The 27,724-nt window shown below is 47.0% G+C and overlaps 1 protein-coding gene across 4 annotated transcripts; it reads left to right on the forward strand.

Moving 5' to 3' along the window:
- The first annotated feature begins 4,852 nt into the window (after nucleotides 1–4,852).
- LOC101064459 (PDZ domain-containing protein 4-like) lies at nucleotides 4,853–27,724 on the forward strand. Of its 4 annotated transcripts, none has more exons than XM_029834354.1 (18): nucleotides 4,853–5,256; nucleotides 6,630–8,338; nucleotides 16,901–16,942; nucleotides 17,726–17,822; nucleotides 18,069–18,315; nucleotides 18,406–18,484; nucleotides 18,585–18,683; nucleotides 18,762–18,824; nucleotides 20,658–20,759; nucleotides 22,594–23,009; nucleotides 23,088–23,265; nucleotides 23,346–23,766; nucleotides 23,840–24,227; nucleotides 24,299–24,351; nucleotides 24,624–24,970; nucleotides 25,217–25,357; nucleotides 26,230–26,342; nucleotides 26,433–27,724. In XM_029834354.1, the coding sequence occupies exons 2-18, from the start codon at nucleotides 8,279–8,281 to the stop codon at nucleotides 26,641–26,643; spliced, it is 3,057 nt and encodes a 1,018-aa protein (XP_029690214.1). In that variant the 5' UTR covers nucleotides 4,853–5,256; nucleotides 6,630–8,278; the 3' UTR covers nucleotides 26,644–27,724. The 4 variants fall into 4 exon arrangements, with proteins under 4 accessions (XP_029690214.1, XP_029690215.1, XP_029690217.1 ...); XM_029834355.1 differs by having other exon boundaries at nucleotides 16,904–16,942; XM_029834357.1 differs by having other exon boundaries at nucleotides 4,854–5,256; nucleotides 23,382–23,766.

Raw genomic sequence — 27,724 nt, forward strand, 5'->3', positions numbered from 1 at the left:
TGAAGTGTTCCTAAGTGATGGTCTCAATCACACCCTTGATTTGGGTGTGATTGAGACCGAGTGGGTGAATTTACCCTCTGGGAAACCCGATGGAATCCAATAATGAGGTGACTGCAATGCTAAGACTGTCTCTATCTGTGTCTCTGTGAAGAGTGAAATCACCTACACTAGTTATCCTGTGTGGTTTAAGGACAGAAACTCCGTATGGACCGGGGGCGGGGTACTCTAGCAGGTAAGCTTGGCTCTATGTTCCTCCAGGCTGGAGATGAGATGACAATAACACTCTTCATGCCTAGAATTTATTAACAGAGATGGATTAAAAATGGCTGCGACAAAATTGTTTTTGTCCCTCTCCAGAATCCCGGGCCTGACCCCCAACAAGCAACATTGGCAGGAAAAACTCCCCTTTAACAGGAAGAAACCTTGAGCAGGACCAGGCTCATGTAGGGGGACCCTCCTGCTGATGGCCGGCTAGGTAGAGAGAGAGGAGAAGGGGGGACTGTAGGACTGTAGTTTTGTGTCCTGGCCCCAGCTCCGGTTTGGCATAGATTAGGACCAATAGAGTATGTTTCTGTTGACAGTGTCAAAAGCCTTGGCCAGGCCTAGGAAGAGGTTCTGCTGCTCTTGGAGTTGCTGTGAACCCCGTGTCCACAGTGCTCCTGTTCCTCCTGAACCTGATACAAAGAAGAGATGTAACCTCGCTGTCTGAAGATCTCTGCAGTGATACCATCAGGGCCAGGACTTTTGCCGTTCTTCAACAACCTTACTGCACTTTGTATCTTTTCAAAAGTTGGCAGGAGAACGAGGTCTTGGATGGTGGGATGGATCGGTAGGTCTTCCAGAACTGAGGCGTCTACCAGGGTAGGGCTGCTTCAGAAGGTCTTCAAAGTCTTCTGCCCTTTGATTTGTGATAAGTGTTTGGTCCTTGATGAGAGTTGGACCATCACCCGACTTCAGGGGAGACTGAATATCATTTTTACAGGCATATGATTGTACTTATGTTGAGATCCGGCACTCAGCAACTTTGCAGGGTGGACAGTCGTGACTGCCTCTCTGTCCTGGAGGTTCACCATTACTGCCAGAGTACAGCAGAGGTGGGTTCTTCACGACAGCCCTCCTCAGCCGAGGGCTGCTGCTCTGAGAATGCAGAAGAAAATAAGTCAAACCAACCGATCTGAAGCGAAGAGAGCTTTCGCTCTGGACCACAGGGGCTCTCTAAAGCTGGGACTGGTAATGACATGGTTTGAAGTCCTGAGCAGAAACTGTTACCTGGCAACAGCAGCAGACACTTTGTGTGTGGCTTCATCTCCTGATGCTCATAATCAAAGATCAATATTTCCTGTTGTGCTTCTCCTCTAATCAGCTCATTGATTAGTTCGGATGCTGCAGACATTCTCCCATCGTGGACGTCTCTCCGCATCTGGGCTGAAGCTAAAACTTCCTGTTGCTGTCAAGTCCACATTAATGGAGGGATCTCCCAGTAGACACTGGGACCAGTGTAATGAGACGTTCCTCACTGGTTTAATGGTGCTGATGTTTGGAGATATTGATGGTGATTCTACAGTCATTAAAATGCGTTTAAACACAGCCGCATGCTTCATTTCAGACAGGCCATGTGTGTGTTCATGTGTGAATTGTGTGTGTGTGTTTCATTACATTAAATTAAACTCATATCAATATCAGCAATGTTTATTAACTGGGAAATTGAATTTGGAGCTCTTAATTTCACACACACACACACGTAATTGTATGGATTACCATCCACAAATACTATTTTTACATGTTTTGAGTTTACATTTATAATATATATGATCAAAGCCACATTGTGACACAGTGCAGAAATTGACCCTCCCACTTCCATCCCATTACATCAAGCTTGAGCGTAATATTTTAGTATCACTAAAAGAACAAATATACGCTCCAAATCTCAGAGTCTATTTTACTTTATCCAGCACTTTACTTTCCCATGAACCAAGGATTAATCCTTGTTAGCGATTGTGCTCTTTAGGTAGTTTTTGTTGGGGTCCAGGGTTGTGTTCTTCCTGTAGGGGGCGTGGAGGAGCTTGATTGGCAACAGCTGGCGCTGCAGGCAGGTGAACGATTATCACCTGGCCACCTATTTAAGGAGGGAGCACCTGCCTCTCAGAGCCTGAGCGTTGTTGAGTTGCTCTGCCTGGTTCCCTTGTTGTTTCCCTGCACGTTCAAGGTCTCCAAGCCGTCTGCTGGACCTGTGAATGTGCAGAGCCCGACTCCTGAGTCCCCTGCAGTCCAGGATGACTTGATGAGGAGGAGGAAAGGAGAGGCTTGATGCCTGCTTGAGGAGGAGGAGAGGAGAGGAGAGGAGAGGAGAGGAGAGGAGAGGAGAGGAGAGGAGAGGAGAGGAGAGGAGAGGAGAGGAAACCATGACCCAGTGGGGTGACAGAGGCCTGTCAGGTGATCATGTTTCCGGACCCCGGCAGCCTTGGCCTATAGCAGCATAGCTAAGACGTTAACCTAATGATTAGACGACCCCCTAAGTATGATAATTTGTCTATCTATGATAGTAACTGGAACTACAGAATTAGTAACAATACGCTTTTTCAAAGAGGTAGGTTTTAAGTCTGATCTTAAAAGTAGAGATGGAGTCAGCCTCCCGTACCTGGACAGGGAGCTGGTTCCATAGCAGGGGGGCCTGGTAGCTAAATGCGCGGCCCCCCATTCTACTCCTAGAAACTCTGGGAACCACAAGTAGACCAGCATTCTGAGAGCGGAGCGGTCTATTGGGCTGGTAAGGTGTCACTAGCTCCTCCAGGTAGGATGGAGCTAGGCCTCTGAGGACCTTGTAGGTCAAAAGAAGGGTTTTAAAAATTATTCTAAATTTAACGGGCAGCCAATGAAGTGACGCCATTACAGGAGTTATGTGATCTCTTTTGTCAATACCTGTCAGAACTCTGGCTGCAGCATTTTGGATCAACTGGAGGCTTCTTAAATAGTTGTTTGGACACCCTGATAATAAACAATTACAATAGTCCAGCCTGGAAGTAACAAATGCTGGACTAACTTTTCAGCATCATGCCGCGTCAGTAGCTTCCTGATCTTTGTGATGTTCCTCAGGTGAAAACAGGCACTTCTAGAGACTGTTTTAATGTGTGAGTTGAAGGAGAGATTTTGATCAAAGGTTCCTCCTAGATTCCTCACAGAGAGACTAGATGTTAATGAGATACCATATAGAGTGATCATGTGATCTAATCTATCCCTGAGAGGTTCAGGACCAAACACCATGACCTCAATCTTTCCTGGGTTAAGGAGGAGGAAATTTGAAGACATCCAGGACTTGATGTCTTTAAGACAGGTCTGGAGCTTCACTAACTTCTCTGTCTCCTCTGGTTTCATGGATAAATAAAGCTGAGTGTCAGCATAACAATGAAAAATTATCCCATGCTGCCGAATAATGTTCCCTAAGGGAAGCATGTGAAGAGGATTGGTCCAAGTACAGAACCTTGAGGAACTCCATGGCTAACCCAACTGTATGAAGAGGGAACACCATGGACATGAGCAAACTGGTATCTATCAGATAAATATGATCTAAACCAGTCTAGTGCTGTCCCTTTAATCCCAATCACATGTTCCAGTCTATGTAACAGGATGCTGTGATCAACTGTATCAAAAGCAGCACTGAGGTCCAGCAGAACCAGCATAGAGACCAGTCCATTATCTGAAGCTATAAGAAGATCATTAGTAACTTTAAGAAGTGCTGTTTCTGTACTGTGATGAGCTCTAAAGCCTGACTGAAACATCTCAAACTCAACATTGGCCTATAATTTGCTAATACGTGAGGATCCAGTGATGGTTTTTTAAGCAACGGCTTAATCACTGCCACCTTGTAGGACCGGGGTACATAACCTGACACTAAAGAACCATTGATCTGGTCCAGGATAGAACTGCCTATCAATGGTAAAACATCCTTCAACAGGTGTGTTGGGATGGGATCTAAAAGACATGTGGTGGTCTTGGATTTCTGAATTAGCGATGACGCCTCAGAAAAATATATAGGGCTGAAGGAGTTTAAGGGCTCGTTGGAGAACCTGTATGTCCCCGCAGTCAGCACATCTGGTGATGGTCCAGTTGTTGGGATGGCCTGGTTAGCTTTTTCTCAGTTTTAATACAGACTAGTTATAGATAACATGCGTGAGGGGGTTACCCTTTTATTAACTTGCATTTATTACTAATCTTAGCACTTTTATTCTTCAGTGTTTGTGATATTGTTGCTGCTATAAAAGATTCTGCCAAATGATAACTGTTGCTAATGATAACTGGTGGTAATAATAACTGGTGGTAATAATAGCTGGTGGTAATGATAACTGGTGGTAATAATAGCTGGTGGTGATAATAGCTGGTGGTGATAATAGCTGGTGGTGATAATAGCTGGTGGTAATAATACCTGGTGGTAATAATAGCTGGTGGTAATGATAACTGGTGGTAATAATAGCAGGTGGTAATAATAGCTGGTGGTAATAATAGCTGGTGGTAATAATAGCTGGTGGTAATAATAGCTAGTTGTAATGATAACTGGTGTTTATCAGACTGGTTTCCAGAACTGGAAGTGATGGGTGGAGGTTAAACATCAAGCAGTCGTGCAGATGAAGCTACTCCTGCGTCTGAGACAGAAACTCTTGGGTTCGGCAGCTTCGTCTTTGGTGGGTCTGTGGTGGGTCTGTGGTGGATCTGTGGTGGGTCTGTGGTGGGTCTGTGGGGGGTCTGTGTGGGAGCAGTGGCGGGTGACTGGGAGCAGTGGGGGGGGGGGGACTGAAAGCAGAGCTGAGCCGCACAAACCAGTTTGTTCCGAGCCAAGAAAGAGGCAGAAATATGTACTTACACACCTTCACGGCGACGGGTTACCACTGTCACAGAGATGAATGAACAGGTGAAGAACAATGAGAAGACTGGTGTAAGGAGTGGGAGGAGGGGGAAGCAGGGACCCAGAGCAGGTGGGAGGAGGAGCGGAGGACTGGGGAGGACAGGGAGGAGGGGGAGGAGGGGAAATAAATTGTCGGCTGCAGATCATTGGTTGACTCTGCTGAGGCTGCTGTTGTTCCGGCACGACGCTGCAGAAGAGCAGAGACAGAAGAGAGCTGCAGATCTGATCTCCTGGACGCCACCAGCCACCGTCCCAGTGCCGTGGGGAGCCCAGAGGAGGTGCAGGCAGCAGCAGGAGCAGCAGGATGCATGCTACTCCTCCCAGGCTGATCCAGGAGTGGACACTGTATCTGTCACCAGGTCTGCACAAACCCTTTGATTTACACGGCCACATTTTCTGCAAACAAACAAAAGTCGTGATTTATGTTTTCAAAAGATCTTCAGAAAATTATCCCTGGAAAAAAGAATGATTCTGTTGTGCTGTTGACTTTTCTTGATGTGATGATGTTCTCCCCACAACGTGTAGCTGTCTGAAGTCTACGTTGGCTGTTTAGTCTGCTGGTTTTATAATAAAGTAAATTCTCTAAGATATCAACTATCACTTTTACATTTAGCTGTAAGCTCGAACAGACCAACGATGGACAGACCTGAATTTGTTTTCCTTTTTATCTCTTTAATCGGCACCTTCCAAATACAGCCATCCAAAACAGGACTAAAATCTAGGAGTAAACGACTCGACGTGATTGTAGAGTTACTAAAAGCTCATCAAGTGTGAACCACTCAGAACCTTTACATGAACAGTTTGATCCAGCTTTGCTAGAATTGTGTGAATTCCTTTGCTGTTCCAGTTTACATGTAAAGGAGACGACGATGTGAACATGTCCTCCTCAACACTAGGAGGCGATGTGGATTTTTCCAGCAGGTTCATACGGCCTCTTTCTTGTTGACCTGTTCAATCACATAATAACCGACTGGAGGCAGGCAGCAGACCAGCAGCTCCAACAGGAAGATGGAGAAAGGAACAGCTTTCTCCATGTAGATGTTACAGAAAGGACCTCACGCTCCCTCCTGGTGGAGGTGATTTCCAGAGATAGACAAGGAGGCTAATGCTAGCTGTAGCATGTTAGCATGGGGCATGGTGGTGATGATGATGATGGTTGCTGTGATGGTGATGATGGTGATGATGATCATGATGGTGATGATGATGATGGTGATAGTGGTGATGATGATGGTGATGGTTGCTGTGATGGTGATGATGATGGTGATGATGTTGATGTTGATGATGATGGTGATGGTGGTGATGATGAAGATGTGATGGTGATGGTTGTTGTGATGGTGATGATGATTGTGATGATGGTGATGGTGATGATGATGATGATGATGGTGACAATGATGATGATTACGATGATGGTGTTGGTCATGATGAAGATGATGATGAAGATGATGATGAAGATGATGCTGGTGATGGTAATGATGATGATGATGATCATAATGATGATGATGATGGTGGTGATGATGATGATTATGAAGATGATGCTGGTGATGATGATGGTGGTGATGATGAAGATGACGCTGGTGATGAAGACGATCCTGGTGATGATGATGACGCTGATAGTGGTAATGATGATGATGCTGGTGATGGTACTGATGATGATGAAGTCTCTTCATCTCTGTTCATGAATCCGTCTCCACTTGATTCTTTAGTTTTTCTGATGTTTGATTGTCTTCTGCAGGTTCCCTGGAGTCTGCACCAAGCAAAGGACGCTCATGGCAGAGCTGGGATGCAGGATTGTGAAGTTGGTCTGGTGGAACGTGAAGAACCGAAGCTTCAAAGAAGAAACTTTTCTCTTTTCTTTTGTTCAACACGAGCCGCTGGAGTGGATAAGTTAAGTAAATCACCAACAACACCTGATCAATAATCAATCGGACCAAAGAGGCAACTTTAAAATGAAGACACAACCAAACTGGACAAATGTGATCAAAGGAAAAGAAAGGGGACTCTAGGTTTCTAAACCACACCAGAAACACAGAACAAGTGGTGATTCAAGGCACAAATTAGGAAGAATTCTGACTCCGGATCAGTTTTAGACCCAAACAGGCTGTTCAATAATCAGCTGTTGATTAATTCCACACACAGAAACCCCCAAAGATTCACCGTTTGGTGCCCAATCAACAGCCTGAGCACAACAGCCTGAGCACAACAGCCTGAGCACATGGTTGAAGCCCACAACAGCCTAATCACAACAGCCTGATCACATGGTTGAATCCCACAACAGCCTGATCACAACAGCCTGATCATAACAGCCTGAGCACAACAGCCTGAGCACAACAGCCTGATCACATGGTTGAAGCCCACAACAGCCTGATCACAACAGCCTGATCATAACAGCCTGAGCACAAAAGCCTGATCACAAAAGCCTGATCACATGGTTGAAGCCCACAACAACCTCATCACAACAGTCTGATCACATGGTTGGAGAGCACGACAGGTTAGAGCCCACAACAACTTGATCACATGGTTGGAGCACACAACAGCCTGATCACATGGTTGGAGCCCACAACAGCCTGATCACATGGTTGGAGCCCACAACAGTCAGATCACATGGTTGGAGCCCACAACAGTCTGATCACATGGTTAGAGCCCACAACAGTCTGATCACATGGTTAGAGCCCACAACAGCCTGAACACATGGTTGGAGCCCACAACAGTCAGATCACATGGTTGGAGCCCACAACAGTCAGATCACATGGTTGGAGCCCACAACAGCCTGATCACATGGTTGGAGCCCACAACAGCCTGATCACATGGTTGGAGCCCACAACAGGTTGGAGCCCACAGGACTGAAGAAGAAGGAACAGCTCCTAAATTGAAACCTTTGAGCTCAAATGTCCTCAAAGGTTGCTAACGAGGCCAAATCCTCAAATTCTCCCCAGTTTAAATTACCGTTATTCACTCTTCAAAGCTGCATCTGTTTGTCGTCCTGCAGCCTCCTCTTCCTCCTCCAGCCTCCTCATCTTCCTCCTCCAGCCTCCTCATCTTCCTCCTCCAGCCTCCTCCTCTTCCTCCTCCAGCCTCCTCCTCTTCCTCCTTCAGCCTCCTCCTCTTCCTCCTCCAGCCTCCTCCTACTCCTCCTCAAACTTTGAGCTGGGCACTAACAAAAATGAAGCCTACACCACTGAAACGACTGAGACACGAGGCTGTTTGGGTTCAGCTTGATTTCCGATCAAGAGGACAAATATCTTAAGGGAGGATCTTCTTCTGTAAGGGACCTGGATATTTCACTCTTTTTCACTTTGGACTCAAATCAGGATTAAAACAAAGCTGAGGAAATCCCACCAGAAGGTCAGAGGTCAGGTTGGAGGACCAGTGCCTGACGGCATCATGGGGTGCAACATGTGCGTGGTGAAGCGTCCGGAGGAGCAGTACAGGATCATGTTCCAGGTAGGACGAATGCTCCATATGGTGAAAGACCAGTAAACATGGCAGAAAAGCTTTAATTCAACCAGGAGTTCCAAATCTAAAGGCTGAGTGAAGCTGGTGTCCAGTCTGTGGTGGTGCTCTTGTTACTGAAGAACCATGTTCTGCACTCCCTCTCAGACTGGGGACGGTTGTTCTGCAGAGATCATCATCAGAGGTCAGGCAGTAGTTACAGTTCCCCCAGGAACCATTTCATTTATTGATCTACCTCGTCCTCCAGAATCACAGTCAGATTTCCTGAAACTACAGGTCAGAACCCTGGGAAAGGCTGCTGCTTTAGTGGGTCTCGAGGACTGCACATATTTCCAGGTGCTCACATGGCATCTGGCTGTTCTGATACGTCACCATGGAAACAGCCTGTCAGGGATTCATGAAGCTGGAAAGATTTAAGATTTTCCTTTGATTGTCTTATTTTTTAATAAACAAGCAGACATGTGGAGGGGGATTAATATGTCCATCATCATCCTCATCACCACCACCATCATCACCATCATCATCATCATCTCCATCAACATCACCACCATCATCAACACCCCACCACCACCATCACCATCACCACCATCACCACCACCATCATCATCACCACCATCACCACCATCATCATCATCACCACCACCACCACCATCATCACCACCATCATCACCACCACCATTATCATCACCACCATCACCATCATCATCACCATCATCATCACCATCATCATCATCATCATCATCATCCTGGTGCCACCTTTAGTACCATGTATTCGCATTAAATAGTCTGCAATAACTGATATGAAGAGACACAGGTGATAATGTTCTAGTCAGAGACGCTCATCCAAAAACACTAAAGAACAAATTGAACAGGATGATGTGACAATAACACAGTTTAAAAATCCAAATCAGAACCCACAGGATATAACTTAGAACAGATGACATTCTGTAAATAATAAAGAGGAGATAAACAGTAATAACAGGTGAACACCACCTGTAATGGATAACAATAAAGAAAAATCACAGTCCAACATTCAGACACTCAACACCATAACTGTGACAGACAGGGTTAATGTGTGTCTGTGTGTTTGTGTGTGAGTCAATAAATCAATCTTTATTTATATAGTGTAAGCAACAGTGGCAAGGAAAAACTCCCCTTTAACAGGAAGAAACCTTGAGCAGGACCAGGCTCATGTAGGGGGACCCTCCTGCTGATGGCCGGCTGGGTAGAGAGAGAGGAGAGGGAGGAGAGGAGAGGAGAGGAGGGAAGAGGAAACCATGTAATAAACAATTACAATAGTCCAGCCTGGAAGTAACAAATGCATGGACTAACTTTTCAGCATCATGCCACGTCAGTAGCTTCCTAATCTTTGTGATGTTCCTCAGGTGAAAAAAGGCACTTCTAGAGACTAATTTAATGTGTGAGTTGAAGGAGAGATTTTAATCAAAAGTTACTCCAAGACTCCTCACAGAGAGACTAGATGTTAATGAGATACCATCTAGTCTATGTAACAGGATGCTGTGATCAACTGTATCAAAAGCAGCACTGAGGTCCAGCAGAACCAGCATAGAGAACAGTCCATGATCTGAAGCTATGAGAAGATCATTAGTAACTTTAAGAAGTGCTGTTTCTGTGCTGTGATGAGCTCTAAAGCCTGACTGAAACATCTCAAACAGGCTGTTTCTCTGCAGGTGCTCCAGTAACTGAGTCACCACCACCTTCTCAAGAACTTTAGAGATAAAAGGAAGGTTGGATATCGGCCTATAGTTTGCTAATACGTCAGGATCCAGTGATGTTTTTTTAAGCAACGGCTTAATCACTGCCACCTTGTAGGACCGGGGGACATAACCTGACACTAAAGAACAAGGGCCTTTTTGTAAACTACCGGACAGTCTTTTCAGGCTACATGGTAGCTGTCTATTTTACAAGAATGCCACTTCCTTTCTAGTCTTCGCACTTTCTGCTTGAGGGTCGTGATATGTGAATTATACCAGGGGGCACACCTCCTCTGATTTACTATTTTCTTTTTCAGGGGGGCAACAGAATCAAGCGTGATTCTCAGTGAGGTTGCTGCACCTTCAGCAATAGAGTCAACCTCAGCAGGGCTAAGATTATAATGACTGATCCCTGGGGAAACACAGTGGTCCTGGGATTAGCACAGGGATCGCATCCTTAAACTTAGCTACAGCATTATCTGAAAGACATCTGCTATAGTAAGACTTTGTTCTGAGCATAGAAGAATCCTTAATCATTAATGTAAAAGTGATCAAAGAATGGTCTGACAGGACTGGGTTCTGAAGGAACACTGACACATGTTCTACCTCAACACCATAAGTCAGAACTAGATCTAGGGTGTGGCTGAAGTTATGAGTTGGTTGGTTTATCTGGAGGAAACCAACTGACTCAAGTAATGAGATGAAGCCATTTCTAAAGCTGTCATTTACAACGTCTACATGGATATTAAAGTCTCCAATGATAATGACTTTGTCCGTTCTAAGGACCAAGTCAGATAAGAAATCAGAGAGCTCAGACAGGAACTCTGAATGTGGCCCAGCAGGGGGCCGATATACAACTACAAACAGAAGTGGCTTTTCTGCCTTCCAGTTCAGATGGGTGATGCCAAGAGTCAGGCTTTCAAATGAACTGGAACCATATTTTGGTCAAGGATTAATTAATAACTTGGAGTGATAGATTGCTGCCACTCCCCCTCCTCGACCAGTAGCACGAGGAATATGATAATTAACATGGGTAGGAGGAGTAGATTCATTTAAACTAACAAACTCCTCCTGAAGCCAAGTCTCAGTAAGACAAAATAAATCAATGTGATGATCTGCTATCAGGTCGCGTACTAACAGGGATTTACACAGAAGAGATCTAATATTTAACAGTCCACACTTAATTGTGCTATTAGTTTCTCCAACCTGTGCTTTAGTATTAATTTTAATAAGATTTTGGTGATTGACCGCTCCCCTGCTCTGTGCTTGGTGAACTTTTAACCGTGGAACAGAGACTACCTCTATAGTGTTAAATATGTTATTGTTGGCAGATGAGGGTTGTAAGGAAGCAGCAGAGAGGTGTGTAAGACTACAACTCTGCATCCTGGTCTGGACCCTGGATTGTCAGGTCACTTTGGGTCTAATAAAATTAGCCAAGTTACTAGAAATGAGAGAGGCACTATCCCATGTGGGATGGACACCGTCTCTCCTAATCAGACCAGGTTTTCCCCAAAAAGTGCTCCAATTATCTATAAAGGCCACCTGGTTTTCGGGGCACCACCGTGACAGCCAGCGACGAAGCGATGACATGCGGCTAAACATCTCATCGCTGGCCAGATTGGGGAGGGGACCAGAGAATGCTACGGAGTCCCACATCGTTTTTGCGTAGTTACACACCGACCCTGTTAATTTTGGTGACCACCGACTGACTAAGCCGGGTGTCGTTTGCTCCAACGTGAATAATAACTCTACCAAATTTACATTTACGTCTCGCCAGCAGCCATAAATTTGCTTCTATGTCGCTTGCTCTGGCCCCCGGAATGCACTTAACTATAGTCGCTGGAGTCGGCTTCATGCAGCGCAAAACAGAGTCGCCAATTACCAGGGTCAGTTTCTTAGCGGGTGTGTCGCCGAGTGGGGAAAAACGGTTAGCCACGGGAAGCGGGTGGTGGTGTACCGTGGGTTTAATATGGGTTGTTTCTCACTGTTGTTATCAGGTGACTAGAATGTCCCAAGTGTTCAAATTTTAAGTAAAGTGAATACAATGTTACGAGCGGTTGTATTAGGACCCGAAAGCAGGCAGGACACAGTGGCGTATCGTCTTCCGAGGAGTTTTATTTATGTCCACAGAAAATCGTGCAACTCAACCACGACTCAGTTCTTAACCCAAACAGAAAAATGAAAACTTACAACAAAAAGCAGTCCACGAAGGGAATAGATAAACGATTGTCCGAGGAACGGGTTCAAAAGTAATCCACGAAGGAAAAAGTCTTTACGATAGTCCAATTGGGTGTAGCCGGGGTTTTCCGAAACAGACAAAACACGGCAACGCTGGCCACCCGTGAGAACAGTCCATAAATAGGTGGCTTGATTACCGATAGTCTGCAGGTGCACCAGTCCCCGGCACCACCGGCTCCACCACGCCCCCCGCAGGAGAAGCCCTGCAAAGGAGTTCCCAGAAACTGGGAACCTGACATACAACACACCAAGTGTTCAATTTTAAGTAAAGTGAATACAACACACCGTGCACAGTGCAACCAACGAACGACTGAGAAGACAAGAAGTGACGCAATACGTTACCGGGTGAGTGTGTGTGTGTTCTTATTATAGCAGAACTGCCAGCTCCAGTGTGAGAAAGCATAAATACAGCTTCTCTAATGGTCTCTGTTACCGTGGCAACAGCATCCTATTGAGACAAATCTGACAGCCAAGTGAGGAGAAGAGGTGACTGACTGGGTGGGGGGAGGAAAAGGAGCAGAACAAGAGGGAGAGAGGGAGGATGTTAGGGAGAACATGAGGAGAACATAGCAGCTGATCAGCTTCACCTGTTAGTGCATCATTTTCATCTCTCTCTCTCACACACACACACACACACACACACTTTTGATGGTTTAAGTCTTACTTTCCTGAGGAGCTTCTAGCTACATTTAAACATTTACAGTGTGAAAGCCTTTACTGAAGAAGCTGGATGGATGTGACTTTATTTCCATTTTATCACCCCCTGTTGTGCACTAACATGACACTAACATGTCAGAGATGTTTCGTGGATCAGGTGACCCCTGTAAGCTGTAGAGTGGGAACCTACAGACATATTTAACGTCTGCTGGACCTTAAAACCAACCTTTCATCATTCCTTTGGGCTGGTTGACATGGATTTAGCATGTAGCAAATGAAGTCGTACCAGAGTCCAAGAGAAGCTCTGTGTGTGTCCACCTTCCTGAACTGCCTGACCTTTGAACCTAGTTTATCTTCTTCACTGAGCTGTAGCTAAGCAGTAGTTAGCTAGCTAGCTGCAGCGCTAGCAGGTGGCTAGTTCGTACATTGCACATATGGGGAATTTTTCCTGGTTGCAGTTCGATAGAAGCATTAAAAAATTCAAATTCAAAAATCACACAGTATAAATAGTGTTTACGTAATAGCTCCTATAGTTGGTTACCTGTGGTGCACCTGTTGAGAGATTCCCAGTGATGGAGTGTGTGTAGGTGCAACGATGCAGAGGTGTGCTAATATAAGACATGTTCACCGTTGACAGGCTGCTGGAGGTCCTACAGCTGAGCACCTTCTCAGCAGGTTGATCCTCTGAGGGTCAGAAGCTCTAGAACTCCGGGGGAAGGTTACGGCTCGTTTGCATTCAGCTCCGAGCTACAACTGCTGATTCCTAAGGGAATCCAAAGTCCGAGTGTCAGAGTTTTGGTTCTGCTCGTTGAGTGGACCATGATCAGAGGTGGGACGGACTGTAAAAGGTGCAGGTGCACGGCAGTGAAACCACTCTGGCTGGTGTTTGAGATGTGAGGATCTGTGTCACGCCTGAATGTGCAGCAGAGCCATAACTCATTGGTTCATCGTTACGTTGTTAGCTGTGGAGTCTGAAACGACCTGATGTCCTCCATGGAGAGACAGCAGTGGCGGTCCTGAGGGGGGGCGTGAACACGGTTTACCCTGAGCTGATCTAACTGCCCCCGTCGCTCTGGCTAATGCAGACACCAACACAGGTGATTGGCTGCTTGTTGTCCAGGAATTTCCTCTGACACATTTACATTTGTGCTACTAATCTGCAAATATGGCTTTTTGTCATCAAACCATTAAACGTCCAGCCGGACACCTCCAAATCCAATAACAACCCCCCCCCTCCACACACACACACACACACACACACACACACACACACTTTGTCAAGTGCCCAGTGTAGAAATACCCTCCTCTTCCACAGAGACAGCTCAGTCCAGAAATGTTCCCCTTTGTGTCCTCCCCTCCCCCATTGACGCAATGGTTCAGTGTTGGGTGATTGGACCCCCCCCCCCCCCCCACACACACACACACACACACACACACACACCACCACCACCACAAAAATACATGAAGGACTTAGATTAACAAAACTGATTTAAATGAGACTGATGGTCATTAAATGTCTGATAGCAGTGACACTGCAGTAGCCTAACTGAAGAACCTGGAAGAACCTGGGAGACCCTGGAAGAGCCTGTATGAGTCTGAAGGAGCCTAAAAGAGCCTGAAAGAGTCTGGAAGATTCTGAAAGTCTGGAAGAGTCTGAAAGTCTGGAAGAGTCTGAAAGAGCCTGGAAGAGTCTTAAAGAGCCTGAAAGAGCCTGAAAGAGCCTGAAAGAGCCTGGATGAGTCTGAAAGAGCCTGGAAGAGTCTGAAAGAGCCTGGGAGAAGCTCCTGATGAAGAGGTCACAACAAACAAGACTCTTTTCCATAGATCACTTTCAGCTAGGCAGGAATTTACAGAGCTGTGGGCAAGTAAATCCAAGTCCACCAGACCTTCAACCCTCAGCTTGACTTCAATCAGATTGTTGGAGTCCAGGGGAGGGATGGAGGTGAGAGGTGAAGTGGAGAGTCTCTTTTATCCTCTCTGTCTGCAAGTTGTCCTTTCTTCCTCTCTTCTCTGATCCCTCGCTCAGGCTGCTGCCTCTCTCCTGGGGATTATTACAGCAGCTCTGCCTTCACCTCGGCATGCTGGGAAATGGATGCCAACACCTCCCCCCGGCCTCCCCCTCTCTGCGTGTTGATAGATGGGATGGAAATTAACGTTGATGCTCTCAGTAAATAGTTAATGAAGGCTTGGAGGAGGCGTGTTGAAGCCCCAGGAGATGCTGGTAGAGCTGCGTGATCACGTGACTCCGCGTCCATATGTTCATGTGCTGTTGCATGAAAAACACGTCTCCTCTTCCAATATGAACCGATCAATACTTCCTTTCTGCTTAGGCTCTGAAGAGAAGAAACACCCACATCACCTAAATCAGCCTAATATGGAAACAAGCATCTTTACTGGCCTTTAGAACCTTTAGTAAACAAACAAACAAACAACATAAATGTTCGGACAGTCAATTTTGAGATTTTTTTCCCCGAGATGCTAATAAGTTCAGTTTCATTATCTTCCAATTAAAACTGTTGAACACCACCAGAGAGACACAGTTGTGGTGATCAATAGCTCACCTGTGGCTAGGTCTAATGGAGTCTAGTGGAGCCGTTACACAGGTGACTCTCTGATCAGCGACCTTCCTGATGTGAACCGCAGCAGGTTGGAGGAGAAATCCTGCAACAACAAACAGAAACATCAGTTCTGCTGCTTCTCATTTCACAGTTCCCTGATCCCTGCACACACACACACACACACACACACACACACACACACACACACACACACACACACACACACACACACACGGGGCGCACAATTTCAGACAACTGAAATAACTTAAAACACTCCAACCTCACAGGAAGCACATTTCTCAGTTCAGTCTGATTAATCACAACAGGAAGTAAAGAGAACATGATTTGTTAAGGTCATAAAAGTTACAAATGAATTTATCATAGCGCATAAAACAGCCAACATTAGCAATAAAATAGAATGTTGTCAATGTTCCAGCTAATTTAAGAAGCTATAAACATCTGCTGCAATTGTGGGTGGAGTTGTTAACAAGCCCCACCCACAATTACCCTGATTGGCTTAATGATTTTTTAAACAAGAGTCATTTAACAGTGTAACTAACTAATCAATCAGTAAAGAAGGATTTAGAGGCGTGGAGACAAATTATTCAATTCAATTATTTAACAACAAACACACACACACACACACACACACACACACACACACACACACACACACACACACACAGCCAAACTACTGCAGAGGACATGTAATGCATAACAATTGGGTTGGACACAAAGACTGGGAGGTTTGATAAGTGAAGTCTCAGTGCAGCCATGCAAGTATTCATGAGGAAGTCGGTGCGTGTGTGTGTGTGTGTGTGTGTGTGTGTGTGTCTGTGCGTGTGTGTGTGTGTGTGTCACCAGCAAAAGTAGTTTGCATTTTAATTTTCTCTGCATTTGTTTCCGCAGGCTTTATCTTCAACAGAGATAAGTACAAGTTTTGTATATTGGGACACACACACACACACACACACACACACACACACACACATACCCGCCTCCACGATGAGTGTGAGCAGGTGTTTCCTCCTGAGTGACGCTGCTGTTGCTAACAGCTATATCCTATATGCTAATGTCGTCACGAGTGTCTGGTTGTTGTGTGACGGACTGGAGCCGTGCTGGTGTGTTACATTAGCAGCAGCTCCTCCTGCAACATGTGTAACGTGTCCCCTGGAGGACGGCGTCCATCAGTCAGTCCGACAGGCAGTCAGAGATCCTGAGCAGAGCCAGCTTGGCCTGCAGGAGACGTTTAAAGATGATATTGCGTCCGTGTGTTCCAGGAATCAGCTCCTTTATTTCTGAGAAGAGTCAGAGCTTGTTTTGGTGGAGACATGGTTGGAAACCTTCAGTAACACCGCTGTCCCTCTCTGTCTGTGTCTCATTAGCAGAAAGGCATCTCCCTGAGACCCGTGGAACGACATGGAAAGGTAGGACAGGCCTGAGCATCCGTCAGCTCCCAGGGCTCCTGCAGCTCCTCCTCACTGACTGTTCTCCATCCATCATCTTTAATAAGGTTCCTCTCCTGAAGAGCTGCTGATAGATGGGGAACATTCCCTCCTGGACTGTCAGCGGTCCACTGATTCATCTGTTCCACAGCTCAAACCTCTCAGCTCTCTCCATATCTTAACATCTCCATCTGCTCCTTAGTTTTTCTGTCCTGCAGACACAGTAAATCACAGCTGGTCTTTGACGGACGCCTCAGTAACAGTCCTTCCTGGACCCCCAACAGACACCTCAGCCAATAATCTCAACATGTGCACCAGTAAATGATGTAGGATAATAAATAATAAATAATCATGTTCATTTTTAATGGGTAACCGTGGTAACTAATATGGCGATAGTCGGCCGAGATGTTTGTTGGAGCTTCAGAATGAGCTGAAATTCCCCAGTTTTCACTCATCCAGGATCTTCACCAGTCTAAAGAGGCTCATTAAAGTGGTTTTGTTCTTCAAAAGAGACTCTGGATTAAAGCTCCAACCTTATTCAGCATCTTCCAGGCCTAAAATAAGCAATAAATCCCTCTCAAAGGGTTCCCAGAATGGGACCTCGGTCCATCAACAGGAACTAAGAACCTGAAGAACACTGTCACTGTGGGGAACTGGTTCAGATCCTGTCAGACGACAGAGTACCCTACTAATGAACCACCCTCGCTAGTCTCCACGGGCACAGGGTTGAAGCTAACACCAGATTTCCCCTCCTCTCATCTTCAGGGAAGAGGACAGAGACCTTCTCAGCTACCTCTGAACAGGCCCCAGAACTCCCAGGAGTCTTTGCAGCCAGGGGCCCGTAAGAGCCACAGGAGGAGAGGTAACACAACCGTTCACTCGCTCGGTCTTCATCTCTCTGAGGCTTCCAGCTGTTGTTGTTCTGTTTGATGCTTTCATGGCTCTTCAGGTCCAACTCAGGTCTCCTGACGTTCCCTTTGATCAGATCTGATATCAGTCTGCACCTTCTCCCTGTCACTTACCTTTTGCCTGTTTTTACCTCCGATATTCTCTTCTGGCCTGTGCAGCCTGACTCTGGCTGTGAACTTTCACCTCTTCTGTCCTTCAGGGACCTTTGGCTGTGGCGCGAATGGGACCAGCAGCAGCTCCTTCTACTCCGTTGCCATGGTTTCAGTCCCCAACTGTGTTGACAGCGGCACGCAGACTGACATCACCTTCCAAAACATTGTGGCTGTGGGGAAGAGCAGAGGACGTCACCACCACCACCCCCTCCACCACCAGGGCCGCGAACCTTCCCCTCCACCACCTTCCCCTCCTCCTCCTCACCTCATGGCACCAAATGGGCTGGATGAGTTGTACGTCCCCACCTGTTTTTGGTAGGGGGACACCTCAGACCAGACCAGTCAGACGTGACAGTTGGTTCCTGTCTGTCTCTCTGTCTGCAGCTGTGTTTTTGAGTACAACGGTGACTACTTGGATATCTCCAACCAGGAGGTGGACCGGCAGGATGACCTGGAGTACGAGGTGACATCCCATTGATGCCTAGCACACACAAGCATGCATGTATGGATGGACCAGTGTGAAGATGCAGCTTCAGTCTCTCCTCCGCTCTATGTCCTACCAGGAGGTGGAGCTCTACAAGTCCAGCCAGCAGGAGAAGCTGGGTCTGACCGTCTGCTACAGGACAGACGACGAGGACGATCTGGGAATTTATGTTGGAGAGGTGGAACCCACACGTTGTCCACACATGTCCTTAAAGTCTTCAGCCTGTAAACGGTTGTCTCACATCTTCATCACACAGGTCAACCCAAACAGCATCGCAGCCAAGAACGGGCGCATCAGAGAGGGCGACCGAATACTCCAGGTAGTTAAGTCAACCTTTGCTGGGTCACATTTAGCTAAAAAGTCTTATTACAAGTAACTGGTCCTGATGGACCACCAGCAACAACAAGAAGACCTCTAACTGGTGCTGATGGAACACCAGCAATGACAAGAGGACCTCTAACTTGTCCTGATGGAACACCAGCAATGACAAGATGACCTCTAACTGGTCCTGATGGACCACCAGCAATGACAGGATGACCTCTAACTGGTCCTGATGGACCACCAGCAATGACAGGATGACCTCTAACTGGTCCTGATGGACCACCAGCAACGACAGGATGACCTCTAACTGGTCCTGATGGACCACCAGCAATGACAGGATGACCTCTAACTGGTCCTGATGGAACACCAGCAATGACAGGATGACCTCTAACTGGTCCTGATGGACCACCAGCAATGACAGGATGACCTCTAACTGGTCCTGATGGACCAGCAGCAACGACAGGATGACCTCTAACTGGTCCTGATGGAACACCAGCAATGACACGAGGATCTCTGACTGGTCCTGATGGAGCACCAGCAATGACAAGAAGACCTCTAACTGGTCCTGATGGAACACCAGCAATGACAAGAAGACCTCTAACTGGTCCTGATGGAACACCAGCAATGACAAGAAGACCGCTGACTGGTCCTGATGGAACACCAGCAATGACAAGAGGACCTCTAACTGGTCCTGATGGAACACCAGCAATGACAAGAGGACCTCTGACTGGTCCTGATGGACCGCCAGCAACAACAAGAACACCTCTAACTGGTGCTGATGGAACACCAGCAATGACAAGAGGACCTCTAACTTGTCCTGATGGAACACCAGCAATGACAAGATGACCTCTAACTGGTCCTGATGGACCACCAGCAACAACAAGAGGATCTCTGACTGGTCCTGATGGAACACCAGCAATGACAGGATGACCTCTAACTGGTCCTGATGGAACACGAGCAACAACAAGAAGACATCTGACTGGTCCTGATGGAACACGAGCAACGACAAGAAGACCTCTAACTGGTCCTGATGGAACACCAGCAATGACAAGAGGACCTCTGACTGGTCATGATGGAACACCAGCAATGACAAGAAGACCTCTAACTGGTCCTGATGGACCACCAGCAACAACAAGAGGATCTCTGACTGGTCCTGAAGCCACCGGTCTCCTCTGGTTCTGGTTTCTCAGAGATGCCCTGACCTGCAGATTTAAAGTTGTTTTCTTTATGAATTCTGTGATTTTATTAGAACTCAAAATAGTTTCAAATCAACTTTGCAAATGTACATCTGAACCCCGGAGGAGTCGTGTCCAGTCACGTCGAGCTGCAGCCCAGTTACTGCACCTAAAAATAGACTGAGTGGGAGGGGGTGGGGTTAATCATTAAACCGTTATAAATCGTTATGTTATAAATGACATCATATAAAGTTGTTGTAGAATTTTACTGCTTTTACGGGGTTTGAAGGACAATTCTCCTGGATCCTCTTGGCTGCGCTCACCTTTGAGACAGCAGCATCAGGGAAAAGGCACCACGGCAGCACCGGCCGTCACCATGGTTACCGGGCAGCAGATGAACAATGCCAGCATCTGTTCCCATGGCAGCTGTCAGGACGCTGTCAGATGCTCTGGACGGAGCCTCTCGAGGACGCGTTTGACAGTGGAGCCAGGAACATCACTTCCTGTCATGTGACCCCTTCAGACCTCAGATGAGCTGTCAATCACCTGTGTCACTGAATTCATCAAGAAGTGTATTAAAACCAAAGAAAAGTCTTGATTGTTGCTATGAAACCCTGACATGTTCCTCAGATGATTGAGATGTTGCCTCTCCTCAGATCAACGGTGTGGATATCCAGAACCGTGAGGAGGCCGTGGCCATTCTGACCACAGAGGACAGCGTTAACTTCTCCCTGCTGCTGGCTCGGCCCGATGTGGAGGTGAAACACGTGACACCCGTGCAGTTTAGGGCCCCTGGAGGATCTTCTTCAGCAGCTTCCCTGTTGACAGGAGGAGGAACGTCTCTCAGTTCCTTCACATCCTCAGACTCTAGACAACACTTCAGTATTCTCCACCACAGAACAACAACAATCTTTTTTATGTAAAATGATTTTTTTTGGTTACTTTAACATTTTAGCTTGATGACTTATTTGTTTAACAGATCTTAGATGAAGATGATGCGCCTCCTGGTGGAAAGATGAGCATCCATCTATCTGTCTATCTTTTCAAAAGATAAAAATTAAATACAACACAGGTGCACGTGCATGTATGTTCATTCATGTTTACTGAAATGAACAAATTTGTTTCTTCTCTGTCAGCAAATATGGGGACACACACACAGTCATGATAAATGGTTGTAGTATGACAGCAGGTCCCTGTGTGTGTGGGTGCGTGTGTGTGCGTGTGTGCATGTGTGTGTGAGCAGCTGTAGCCCTTCAGGCATCGTCAGGACGGATGATTTATTAGCCAAGTTTAAATTTAACAGAATCCATCTAGAGAACAGAAGTGATGGAAGCAGCTCAGTCGATGTTCCAGCAGTAAACAGGCTGAAGTTGAGGAGGACACAGAATGTCCTGGATGTTCTGGACGTTCTGGACTTTCTGGATGTTCTGGACGTTCTGGATGTTCTGGATGTTCTGGACGTTCTGGACGTTCTGGACGTTCTGGACGTTCTGGACTTTCTGGATGTTCTGGATGTTCTGGATATTCTGGATGTTCTGGATGTTCTGGATGTTCTGGATGTTCTAGAGGGATGGAACCTGAAGGGAGCTGCAGAAAAAGACTGACGGCACAATTAAGTCAGCAGACAGCTGAATAATGCAGAGACATTTGTCCTCAAAATGTCCTCCTGGTGTCTCTGTCTTCTTGGCATCTTGGACTAAATTAGCTTCAGATCATCTTAGGTCAGCACCTCTGACAGACAGACAGACAGACAGACAGACAGACAGACAGACAGACAGACAGACAGTCTTTACAGTGTTAATAATTTCATAACTCCACAGTTTATACCAACACCATAATTACACACAACTGCTACAGGCAGGCTAATCACCTGTACCGTCGTACACATGTTATTTTAATGTCTGTGCAGAGGTGGAGAGAGGAGTGATCAGGGGATGACGGATAAGGAGGGAAAAGTAATCCAGTGTGGCCGAGTTTCTGTCGTCAAGGTTACATGCTGACATATCAGGGCAGATATGGGGGGTCCTGCTGATGAACAGAGACAGGAAGGAAAGAGGACAAGAACAAAGAAACCCATCAAAGAGTTACAGGAGGTGGCAAGGTCTTAATGTTGAAGTTATTATGGATGGATGGATGGATGGATGGATGGATGGATGGATGGATGGATGGATGGGGGATGGATGGATGGATGGGTGGGTGGGTGGATGGATGGATGGATGGATGGGTGGATGGGTGGATGGATGGATAATGGATGGATGGGTGAATGCATGATGGATGGATGGATGGATGGATGGATGGATGGATGGATGGATGGATATTGGATGATGGATTATGGATGGATGGATGGATGATGGATGGGACGTCGGCACCCCAAGGACCTCGAGGAGCCTCCAACATCACAAGCTTTAGCCTCGTGTCCTCCTTGTCTTGACCATCATGGAGAAACAGGAAGTGCTTCTGTTTTGGCAGGAAGTACTTCTGTTTTTGTCTAAACTCACCAGTTTTTCTCCATGTGTGAATCACATCCCAGGTTTTGAGCTTCAGGACTTGTCAAGTTGTTCAGTTGTTAAATTTGTGTATTTGTCTTTTCAGAGTGAAAATGTTGGTGAGAAAGACATGGAAATGTCTCTGAATGGAGGAGGGACCTCCACCTGCTCGCTCAACTCCTCTCACCTCTCTGGGTATTACCATCTTTGCCAAGAAGCCAGGCAGTGGGACGGTACAGGAGGACCCACAGACATGGAGGAGGACGAGGAGCAGGAGGAGGAGGAAGGAGAGCGGGGGGAGCATGAGGACAGACCTGTACCCCTTCCTCCTCTGCTGATCCTGGCTCCTCTGCTGTCCAACAGCACGGATCTGGACAGCGGCGTTGGCAGGACTGATGACAGCACTCGGTACGAGGAGTCGTCCGAACATGATCTACTAGGCGACCAGACGAGTGCCCCCAACACCAACACCACCAACACCCCAGGAAGTGCCAGAAAGTTCAGAGTGGGACCAAGCCCCAGGTAGGCAAGAGGAAGAGAGGTTGGACACAGATATTCTTTACATCTAGCCTGGACACCAAAGCCTCATTCTGTCCTCAGGCCCAGTCCCAGGCCAAGCCCAGGGCCTGGCCCCAGTCCTGGCCGAGGAGACACCACCCCTCCTTTCTTCAGCCAGAGAGAACTCCAGCCCAACTCCGACCCTCTTCCTGTGGACTGGACAGCTGGGGGAGGAGCGGGTGGAGGGGCGTACAGCCCCCACCACCACCATCAGCTCAAGGTAAACATAAAAAACAGGCAACAACATGTTGACAAACAAGCTATCATGACAAATCTTTTCTGTGTGTGTACTACGTGTTGGCCTCTGACCTGCAGCATCATCTTCATCCTCATCAGCCAGTGATAATGTTGATGCCCGGCCTGACTGAGGAAGAGTTTCAGCGGTACGAGGAACTGCTGGATATCAAGTGTCAGTACGAGAGACACAAACAGCAAAGCGAAGCGGCAAGAATCAGCCGTGGTGATGATGAAGTAGAGGAAGAGGACAAGGCAGGAGGTAAGACAAGAGCAAGAGAAGAAGAGGAGGCACTTCTGTCCTCATCAGGGGTGGAGGCGAACTGCAACACGGCCGTCAGTGAGCACGAGATGGCGCTGATTGAGGAGGAGTTGCGCCACCTGGAGTTCAAGTGCCGTAACGTCCTGCGAGCACAAAAGATGCAGCAGCTCAGGGAGCGTTGCCTGAAAGCCTGGATGCTGGAGGAGACGGTGGCAGCCGAAGCAGGTAGGCCCGTTATTTATATTTTCTGTCAGAAGGTGTAGCTATAGATTTGCTTTGAATGTAAACTGATTTGTAGGCCTGGGTAATGACAACGAGGATGACCCTCACCACCATGAGCTGTCAGCCATTAATGAGCTCCCGGAGCGCTCAGACGATAAAGACACCTCCAGCGCCTACAACACCGGAGGGGATAGCTGCCGCAGCACGCCGCTTGTTAGCACAGACCAGATTGCCCAGGAAGCAGAGAGGGTGCTGTCCCCACCTTCCCTTCTCTCACTTGGATCCCTCCCCCCCACCAGTTTCCCATCGACTCCGCAATGCCGCAGACAGGACTGGGACAGAGAGAGACGTCACTCCAACCTCAGCTGTAACTTCTCCCCCAGCACTTACAGGAAGCAGGAGATAGCCAATGGGAACGGAACTATTGGCTCCAGTTCCACCCCATCTACACCTTCTAAATTGAGGTTCCTTTTGAGAGATTTTTGGTTGGTTGATGGTTTGCTGTAAAATTCAGCATTTTTTGTTTTGTCATCAGGTCTCTGATGGACTCACCTCTAAGACGGGGTGTAGCTGATGGCTGCAGGGCAGGTACGCAGCGCTGATGCAGGAGCACTTTCTTGTCAGTTGGTTTTTGGGTGGTAAACTCGTTTACTGGTTATATAACCCTGTAAGCACCACAACCCGACCCCTGTTTAAACTGGACTGTTGTTAAAAAGATGCATTTGTGATATTCTCTGGCCTTGATGAGGCATCCGGTAAATGGTGGCTCTCATAGATTCTATTAGATATCAGGATCATTACAGACAAAAAATATAAATGTTCTCCCAAAAATGATGATGCTACCCTTTTTGTCACCACAGGCAGAGTCATCAACAGGCCTGGAGGTGCCAGTGCAGAATCCAGTCCCTATTTTAGTCGAAGACGGCAGAACCATCACCAACTGCCAGAGCGTTACCAGAGCTGCATGACGCTGCCTTCTGATGGTCTGGTGGAGCCCTTGGGACGAGCCAGAGACAGAGTGAGGGTGGACGTGGACCAGAGAGGGGCAGCCGCTGGCAGCAGTGGACCAGTCAGTCCTAGGAGTATCACCAGTGCACCCTGTGGGCTGGAAGACCACCAGGTCGGCCTCTCACGTTTAGGGCTAGCTTTACCGTTGGGAATGACGCACTCATCATCAACGGCTTCACCGCAGCGCATGGAGTGGAAGGTGATGTGTGAAAACTGTTAACCAGAACCAACCCCCAAAAAACCCAAACTCATCCTCTGGTAGTCAAAAGCATCTTCTGAGGCATTTCCAGATGTGGAATGCTGCAGAGATGGTAACATCCACCTGCTATCATATAGAATGTAAGATTCCTCTGTCGGCATTGATGCAGAGGAGGTTTGGAGCATTGATACTGTCCAGGTTTAGTTTCCTTTACACAAAGAAACCAGCTTTGACACTATTTTACAGGTGAAGATTCGCAGTGACGGCACTCGATATGTGACCAAGCGGCCAGTCCGAGATCGTCTCCTGAAGGCCAGAGCCATGAAGATCAAAGAGGAGCGCAGCGGCATGACAACTGATGATGACGCTGCCAGTGAGATGAAGCAGGTACAGAGCAGCAACCCCCCCCCCCCCCACACACACCAAAAAAAGCTATCCATAGGGCAGTAGCCTAAGAAGAGAAACCCATACTTCATCCAGCTCTTCCTGGGGGACTCCAGACTCTTCCATGTTAGCAGAGAGACCTTTCAGCGGGTCCTGAGTCTTCCTGCTCAAATGCCCAAGCCACCTGGCTGCTCTGTGCTCTCAATCAATCAATCAATCAATCAATCAATCAATCAATCAATCAATCAATCAATCAATCAATCAATCAATCAATCAATCAATCAATCAATCAATCAATCAATCAATCAATCAATCAATCAATCAATCAATCAATCAATCAATCAATCTTTATTTATATAGTGTCTGGTACAATCAAAATTGTTTCTAGGCACTTAACAGAATCCCAGGGCCTGACCCCCAAGAAGCAACAGGTGCAGGAAAAACTCCCCTTTAATAGGAAGAAACCTTGAGCAGGACCAGGAGGGGAGGAGAGGAGAGTAGTATTCTGAGAGCGGAGCGGTCTATTGGGCTGATAAGGTGTCATTGGCTCCTCCAGGTAGGATGGAGCTTTGCCATTTGCTGAACTCCTTCTTGACCCCAACACACCGATGAAAAGTCCACATTACTGCTGACACAGCCCAGATCCATTCGTGGATCTCTGGGTCCATTCCCCAATAAACTTAAACTCCCCCCTCTTGGGGCAGGATCTCATCCTTCACGCAGAGAGGGCATTCCAGCCTTTTCTGAGGACATGGGTGTCAGATTTGCAGGTGTCGATATTCATAGCAATCACTATAGGAGAGGAGAGGAGAGGTAAATAGTTCCACATTCAGTCTAAAATGTATGTTAAAACCAGTTTATTCTCTGTCCAACAGGGCCGATACTGGAGCAAAGAGGAGAGGAAACAGCAGCTGCTGAGGGCTAGAGAACACCGACGAAGAAGAGAGCTGATGATGCAGAGCCGGCTGGACTACCTGAGAGGAGACAGGTGCAGAATCAGTCATTCATTACACAAACACAGGATTTTAAAGGGCCTGATTTCAAAGAGGGATGTAAGTGTTTGGGGGTTTATGTTCAGGGACTCTTCATCGCAACCCAGAGGTAGTGACAACCCCCAGCTTCACCCCAGCAGCAACATCCTGTCCCTGAGCCAGAGGAAAATCATGAGGAGGAGGAACCGCCGTATCCTTGACAACTGGATCACCATAAAGGAGCTGTTGGCTCATGGCTCAAGGTCCCCTGACGGGAAGAAAATTTACAACCCGCTGTTGTCTGTGACCACGGTGTGATGGGGGGACGTTAACCTGCCGAAGAGACGGCTTCATCTTACACCTGAACCTTCTGCCCTTCATCCTGTGGCTCCAGGGGAGAGAAGCAGTGACTGGGTTTGGACCGGTCCACTTGGACCTCCTGTAAATATTAGTTCAATTCCAGTTGATCCAGAATGCAGGTCCACTAAAGTGCACTGGTTCTATCAGGACTCTGGGGAACTGAGTGAAACTTTAATGACAATGTTGGGAATTCTGTGCTGGAGCTGAAGATCCAGGAACCCTTGTTGAGTCCTTGTAGAACCCTACCAGGAACCCTTGTAGAGTTCCTGGCCTTAATGGAAAATATGATGAGCATGTCCAACTAACCCACATCTCCAACAGTTCTCCCTTCAAAGTAAACATCACCATGTCAACAGGGTCAGGTGCATGCTCTTTGTATGGTGAGCACATCAATTCCCAGTAGAAACTCATGGTTACAGACTGGAAACCATCAACCATTTAGCTCCGACATGTAACTTGGGAACCTTTGATGTTTTGCCTGAACGCTCCATTACATTTACCCACCCACTGGTTTACCTCACTGAACTGGTTTAACTAGTTCAACTCACAGAATTAACACCTTTTTGGGGTTTTTAATCCCAGATTTGTCCTTTTGTATTCAAACGACCTCTGAGCCAAACATTTGTAACAGTCTATTTTTTACCCAATATTTTTATTTTTGAGTAATTTTTCTTTGTAGCTGCATGCTGCAGTGTGTTCCGTGTTCTGTGTTCTGTGCTCATGGTGGACCTACAGTATTCCTTCCATCTAAACTCTTGTTTGTAGCTGATATTTTAGTGGTGCAGAGGAATTTAAATCTGAATGAAATTAGGGGAGAGGTTCTATTTTCATCTGGCAGGAGATGAAGTCATTCATCAAGAGGAGCCAGGCTGGCGCGGCGCCCCACTGCCCGGTCGGGATTCTACAGAATTGAAGACAGAAGTCCAATTATCAAGAAATGACTGTTGTCATTAAGTGAATGTAGCTGAAATTAGAGTCGTGGCTGTTACAACAATGTTGTCTTAATGTGGTTGCACAATAAACTTTCTTCTGATTGTCA

Source organism: Takifugu rubripes, chromosome 3 (assembly GCF_901000725.2).
Source record: "Takifugu rubripes chromosome 3, fTakRub1.2, whole genome shotgun sequence".
Classification (NCBI taxonomy): Eukaryota; Metazoa; Chordata; class Actinopteri; order Tetraodontiformes; family Tetraodontidae; genus Takifugu; species Takifugu rubripes.

What these genes read in the sequence shown, in the direction of transcription:
- LOC101064459 (XM_029834354.1), top strand. Translation starts at nt 8,279, where the DNA reads ATGGGGTGCAACATGTGCGTGGTGAAGCGTCCGGAGGAGCAGTACAGG. An exon ending in AGGGCGACCGAATACTCCAG is followed by an intron (nt 18,825 to 20,657) that starts GTAGTTAAGTCA and finishes GCCTCTCCTCAG; the next exon opens with ATCAACGGTGTGGATATCCA. An exon ending in AGAGTGGGACCAAGCCCCAG is followed by an intron (nt 23,010 to 23,087) that starts GTAGGCAAGAGG and finishes TTCTGTCCTCAG; the next exon opens with GCCCAGTCCCAGGCCAAGCC.